Below are 6,630 nucleotides of genomic sequence, written 5' to 3' on the forward strand. Positions count from 1 at the left end.
AAGTTTAAAAAGTCAACTTTGAAAAATTTATTTAGATTAGGCTCAACAAAATTTTACTAAATGTCTTTAAAAATATCACTAATTAATAGAGTTTGTAACTTTCTTGGTATTTATATTATTGGAATTGTATGTTCGGTTGTCTACATATTAAATTACAAATTTAATTAACAAAAAAAAAGATATAAATTTGCATCCCTAACTGCATGTACATGGAAAAACGTAATTTTTAGATGAAAATTTATCAATTTAGTTCACTAGAAATCGAAAAATAGCTCAATTATAAGTTGCATTTTAAATTGTCCCGGCGCCTCCACCAAAATTTTCGATAATATTTTTTTATAATTATTGTTAACATTTGTGAATATTTATTAATGTCTTTTTTCTTCATTACATTAAATCGATAGTATAAAATATTGAGTTACTTTTAAGAAAATTAAATCAGTAAAAGAACTGGCGATTACAAATTTCGTAATCTTTTGTATAATTATCTACTAATTAATAAATGAACTGAAGGTTATGAGTCATCAATTTGTCATGATTTTGTCTAAGATTGTTCTGATTACACAGTCTGGCTATGGTCTTGATTGAACTTTCGATGCATGCAGGACACGGAATAAAAAACAAATGTCTTAGAAATGTTACATTACCTTTCGTTATTTTCTGACACATTTATAACGTATAACAAAAGAACACTGTATATACCTATAAGAATCATACATGGGATTCACTGCCAGACAAATAATTATTATATATCCTAGAGGTGGATCTGCAACTGGAGCATGCGACCCTGGAGCAGCTGAAAATGTCAAAGGTCACCCACGCTATTTTCTCATTGTGTATTAAATACGTATAGATATACATCATTGCAAAATTTAATATAATTTTTGTCGATTTTTATTAAAGTCATATTCTAATTACATATATGAAAATTAAGGAAAACGAAAAGTTTCAAAAATATATATTAATTGTTCACAACAGTTGTTTTATCATAACATTGGCTTCTTCAGGTGAAGATTTTGTGATTAAAATTGTTACAAAATTAGCATAAATACTAAAAGCTTTTAGAAGAATTAATGATTCGAAAGAATTACCAAAAAGCCATAAATTAAACCTAGCTGAAAGTCTTTATATCAATAAATACAATAAATTAAATATTTTACTATCATCATCATAAGGTCGTCAGTACTAAGACTAGTTGGACACGCACCTCGACTCTTTCCTATCCTGAGCTAAACTTCGCATTTCTCTAAAGCTAGAAAAAAACTTTTGGGTGTTTCATTCCCACCAGCCAGTAATGCTGGTGGGCGGGCAGTCCCTCCGGGCTATGCCGGAAGGTAGGGCGGAAAGCCCTCTTCAGCCTGCTTTCAGGAATCGTGGGAAATGGGTGGGTGGTGGTTCGGGTGAAAAAGATGAGACGGACGAAATGAAGACAGAAGAGAGTGAAAGATTATCTGTGGAATATTACTGCCTCAGCATTTGCCTAGGTGATCCAAGGAAACCACAGAAAATCTTGGACCAAGGCAGACGGACAGGACAGACCCGGAATCGAACCGGCGTCCTCCCGAATGCTAAGCAATGGTCTAGACCTCTAGGCCATGCCGCTCGGTCTCTAAAGCTAGAGCAACCCATATCCTTAACTATTTACAGTAATCTATGTAGGTCTACCTCTACCCCTCCTAACTTCCGTTTCTGCCTCTAATATGTCTCTGACCAGACCTTCATGCCTGAGAAGGTGTCCTACTAACCTATCTCGCCAATTTCTTATTGACTTCCATACTAAATTAATTTAAATAGTTCTCAGTTATTAAATTTAAATTTGTCTTCAAAAACTTACTGACTTACTCTTTCGTTTTTCCCACCCCATAAAATTTGTTAACTTTTAATATTTATGCTAATTTTGTAACAATTTTAATCAGAATATCTTCACCTGAAGAAGCCAATGTTATGGCGAAACAATTGTTATGAACAATTAAAATATATTTTACTTTCGTTTCTTTTAATTGATTATGGAGCTTCAACAAGTAAAGCCTTCTACCACTAATTAAATATATTGAAAATTAATTCGATTTTGAGTAGATGAAGATAAAACGTTTAATTGATACAAAATACTGCACGTTTATTATGTTACATGAAATTTTGGTGAAGTTAAACTTTAAATAATGTTCGCAAACCCTAAAATAATGGACCTCTTCGTAGAGGTCTTGGCTTTGGCTGAGGCGAGCATCTTGGTGGTGGTGATTTTACTTTTTTTTCGTGCACTTTGCGATGTTCTCCAAGTGCCAATTCGCTCCCTTTCCAGAGGCAACCCTCTGCTGAACAACAAACTATTTTACAAGTCGATTGGTGGTCGTCCAATTCAGTTGAAAATCCTGAAAAATTTTAATACGATTTTTGTAAAGTTAAACCTACTAAATTTCTTATTATCCATCATGCTATTCTTAAATTGGATTTGGCAGAATCAGGAACAATAGGTCTTTGACATAATTTTACTTTTCAAGTTGAGTCTGATACAGTGTTTGTCCAATAAGTATATCGGGACAACATTCAGAAAAAATAGGGATCTTCAATGCAATATACCTACTGTTGATGAAGTTGCTTTGTCTTCCAAAATTATACCTTTTATTTAGAGTCGTCTTTAGTCTACAAAAGGGGTAATGTAATAGGACAGGATCAGAGGTCAACGTTGTGAGCAGGGCGTGACAGTGCTCCCTTTTATTCCTAGAATAAAATCTGGGAAACAATTCGGTGCAACTCTTCTTAAGTGCAAATGTTTTGTACTGTTTGATTCCATTGAGCGTTGCTTCTTCCTTCTACTTCGTCCATTTCCACTTTTATGGCTATTTAAAAAAATTGAGAATCTTCAGAACTAATTGGTCCAGATCGGATCCTAAACCTGACATCTTCTACCAAAATCCGCTCTTCCTATATCACTTTTTCTGGACTACAAATACAATTCCCGATACCTTATTGGACATACATCCAGTATTGGAAGATGAGGATAGAGTGGATAGAGAAGGTTAGAAATGAGGAGATATTAGAAAGACAAGGAGAACAGAGGAAGTCAATAAGAAATAGGGGAGATAGGTTGGTAGGGCATCTTTTAAGGCATTTAGGTCTAGTTAGAGACTTATTAGAAACTAGGAGTTAAAAAGAGTAGAGGTAGACCTACATTAGATTGCTGTTCACAAATAGTTAAGGATGTGGGATGTTCTAGTTTTAGGGAAATGCAAAGATTAGCTCTCAGGATAGGATTGAGTGGAGGTGCGTGTCCAGACAGACTTAAGATTGACGATCTCATGATGATGATGATGATGATGATGATGATGTATGATATGTATGCACAGGTAGTACCTTTAAAATCACATCCCAAAGATTTGTTTTTGCAGTCGATGACGTGTTCACTAGCGATGTCTTCTAGAGCAAAATTTCTCGTTTTCAACATTTTCCCTTTGCACATGGGACATTCTTTAAAGGCTGGAGTACACGTAAAGCAAAAACTATGCCCCGTTTGGCATTGAAATATCGGAGCTCTCATGAACGTGTAACAAATTGGGCATTCCAAAATAGTTGGTATCGAACTTGGTGGGTCCTTTTTATCATCCTTTTGTTTACAGTCGGGTCGTAAAACTATTTCACAAAAGAATTCATCACTTTCGCTCAGCAAGTATCTTATGGCGTCCTGGGTGATTGAATTTCCTTTCTGGAATTCTATGCTACGTTTCAATTCGTAGGAGCTGACTTCTTGAACAGGCAAATGAATCTCTTTCAACAAATCGTCCGAAAACAGTTTGAACCTGTATTTGACTTTTATTTTTTTGTATTCCAATTGGATCAGGGCAAACTCTAATAATTTATTTGTATCATTGAAATTGACGCAAAAAAGATACTTCTTTCCTTCCAACAAGATAATCTTACAACCCAGTATACTAAATTTGCCATTAACACCTACTACTTTTATTTTTATACGATGTACCTCCTTGACTGAGCAATTGTGCATTTGGGACATGTGATCGACGATTCCTGTTAGATTTCCTCGCCACAGGCAGTGCATGACTGACGCCACCGGACATAAATAAGGGCGTTTTCGACATACCGTTTCATGTGCAGCCACTTCCTCCCAGTTTAACATTTGATTACATCCAAACTTCGAAAATTGACACGGAAACCTGAAATGTTGTGCCAAAACTTCGTAGATTTCGAGACGAGTCCCAAGGTGAGTTGTCGGCGAGCATCTTCCACAAAAATAACCACCCTCTAAATTATACGTGATAGGGGGTACCGATAACGGATTTTCGCACTTGTTACATTTTAATTTCTGTAAGTTTTCTTCACTTACTCTTAAATGGGGCATTTTAATAACGTCGTATATTTCTATAGAGGTGTCTTTATCTGTTTGCTTCCAGCCGTATGAGTAATAAATTGTTATCTTTTACTGATAATGTACTATCTCGCTTTTATTGTTCTCTCTCTCTTTTGTAAAAATAATAAATAGGCAGCAGAGAAGATTTATTCTACTTGACGATCATTTTGTTCGTATTTTATCAAGATTTAACGATTTTTTGAAATGATCGTACAATTTATTTTAATCTAATGAGAAATAGCGATTGTAAATGTTTAAATTAATAACAATTTAATAAGTTGCGCAAATCAATGTTTTCTTCGAACTTTTACACTAAAAATATATTGAGAAATGAATAGGATTTTGTAAAAATAAAACAAAACTGAACTCAAAAATGAATATATTTATTCAATGAATATTTTATTTGACGTATAAGCTAAACTTCTTCTAATTTTCTTCCCTCTTAGTGTAACTGCAAACGGCAATAAACTTTTCCGTAAANGTTAAAATCAAAAATATTTACCTGGTAAATGACTGCCTACATGGTAGACTTTTTGGGTGTATTGACCCTGCCCCCCTGGTCCATCAGTATATGGTTCATTTATTAAAATTTCTACTCCACTACCAGCGCCACTGCTTTCATTTCTACTTTTTTTCTTAAATTAAAAAATTGCCGAAATCAAAAGAAATGGTAATTTTGTTTAAAAAAAAGTTTATGAAATGATTTAAAAATACGTACATATATATAAGTGAAAACTTACTGCTATCATATACAGCTGAGCTATTCTGTATTCTTCAACTGTCAGGGGCAAGGGTATTCTGTATTCTTTTATAAGCATGGTCACCCTTCAAAAGCTCTATTCTTGGAATAATACCATGATGTTAAACAACTTTGGCTACCTGCACTAACCGGGTAGGTCCATATCTTGTTAGAAAATTTCAAACTACAAACTACAAAAGAAAGAGAGGTAAAAGTAGTAGTAGTAATAGGTATTATTTGTAATACAGTGTAGTTTTTTTTTGAAAAATATTTTCAAATATACCTACTACATGGGTAAATTTTATCGTAGCTGTTTTAGGATGAATTGTTGCAGTAACCTCTTTATGCATTGTTTACAATTTACAAAGTTTAACAATTATTATTACATCGAGCTTAAAACCATTAAGATTCATTTAGTATTCTAATAATAATCATCGTAAAAGTGGCTAGATGCACAGGAAAATGAATGCTCTGAGAACGGATGGAAGAATAGAAACTAATAAATCGTGTAATCTTATTTTTCATAATACTTTAATACTTTTCGGCCAATTTTGTTCTCGTCTCGTACCTTGTAGATATATGTGTGATTCTTTACGAAAAATTCGACTACATTAATTTATAATCGTGTTTGTTGAAGGATGCTATTGTGGATCTGCTTGAAAGAAATAAATTGACTTTGTTTTAAGGATTCATCAGTAAAATTATGTAGGTAATCAATAGAGTAAGCACTCATAAACTTTTTGACCTTTACACAAGAAACCAATAAACACCAAACACTGTAACATACAGGGCTTCATTATCTTCAAGAATTCTATAGGTCTATGTGTATACGTAGCTATTAACTCACAATTTAATTAGTTTTGAATTAATTGGAAAAAAAGAAACTGCGTCTAAAACTACGAAATAATAAAACATTATAAACATCAATGTATCAAACTTTCGTTAAATAACTAAAGTGATAATTTGTTTTTTAATGGCAAACAATTTCAAGGTTGACAACGTAATTAAAATAAGTTGAATGCAAAAACCATAAAGTTAATCTCTTACACATGCAGTACCTACATGTAATTTTTTCTACACTTTATAAATTGTTTACAATAAATTTTTAACAGATTGCTTTATGTTTAAAATGATTGAAGTACTCCATATAGCCTACGACAGTTATTAACGTGAAGTATAATAAATCTTTTTTTGTTCTATTATTTCTTTTTTTTTTTTTTCGACCTTTGTACATTGTTATGGTTAACTTTATTTATTTAAAAAACAAAACAACATCTACTAATCGATTGTCTACAAGCAATATTATTGTACAATAACAACAACAGGAGCTATATTTATAAAACATTGGGACAACTTACCAATTGTTTATTTTTCATGCAATTAATAACGTTGTATTTACAAACGTTTCTAATAAACATTAGTTCATTCATTGATTCCGTCAGTATTATTTACTAACAATAAAAAGTAAAGTCGAATATAACTAATATCTCTAACTACAATACTATTACGTGTATGCACAGTGAATATTTTG

General features: G+C 32.7%; 2 protein-coding genes and 1 long non-coding RNA gene across 4 annotated transcripts in view; all 3 read right to left on the reverse strand.

Moving 5' to 3' along the window:
• Positions 1-627: 627 nt before the first annotated feature.
• Positions 628-4,434, reverse strand: LOC108733333. The gene is made up of 3 exons (XM_018464440.2): positions 3,352-4,434; positions 2,172-2,369; positions 628-796 (listed from the first exon to the last, which is right to left on the reverse strand). Exons 1-2 carry the CDS (start codon positions 4,349-4,351, stop codon positions 2,173-2,175), a joined length of 1,197 nt encoding a protein of 398 aa, XP_018319942.1. The 5' UTR covers positions 4,352-4,434; the 3' UTR covers positions 628-796; position 2,172.
• A 309-nt stretch (positions 4,435-4,743) lies between these two features.
• The window catches only part of LOC108733312 (nitric oxide-associated protein 1), an 11,350-nt gene continuing 9,463 nt past the window's right edge, over positions 4,744-6,630 (reverse strand). Inside the window, exon 2 of the mRNA XM_025981163.1 lies at positions 4,744-4,791. Coding sequence (XP_025836948.1) covers positions 4,744-4,791 — 48 coding nt within the window. The remainder of the gene's footprint in view (positions 4,792-6,630) is intronic.
• Positions 4,868-5,940, reverse strand: LOC112906628. 2 transcript variants are annotated; one of them, XR_003232476.1, is made up of 4 exons: positions 5,638-5,940; positions 5,387-5,570; positions 5,101-5,290; positions 4,868-4,995 (listed from the first exon to the last, which is right to left on the reverse strand). It is a non-coding gene; the product is annotated as an uncharacterized LOC112906628 (long non-coding RNA). The 2 variants fall into 2 exon arrangements; XR_003232475.1 differs by having other exon boundaries at positions 5,387-5,940.

This window comes from Agrilus planipennis, unplaced genomic scaffold, assembly GCF_000699045.2.
Source record: "Agrilus planipennis isolate EAB-ADULT unplaced genomic scaffold, Apla_2.0 scaffold1, whole genome shotgun sequence".
Classification (NCBI taxonomy): Eukaryota; Metazoa; Arthropoda; class Insecta; order Coleoptera; family Buprestidae; genus Agrilus; species Agrilus planipennis.

What these genes read in the sequence shown, in the direction of transcription:
- LOC108733333 (XM_018464440.2), bottom strand. Translation starts at nt 4,351, where the DNA reads ATGCCCCATTTAAGAGTAAGTGAAGAAAACTTACAGAAATTAAAATGT. An exon ending in TTTGGGATGTGATTTTAAAG is followed by an intron (nt 2,370 to 3,351) that starts GTACTACCTGTG and finishes AAAATTTTTCAG; the next exon opens with GATTTTCAACTGAATTGGAC.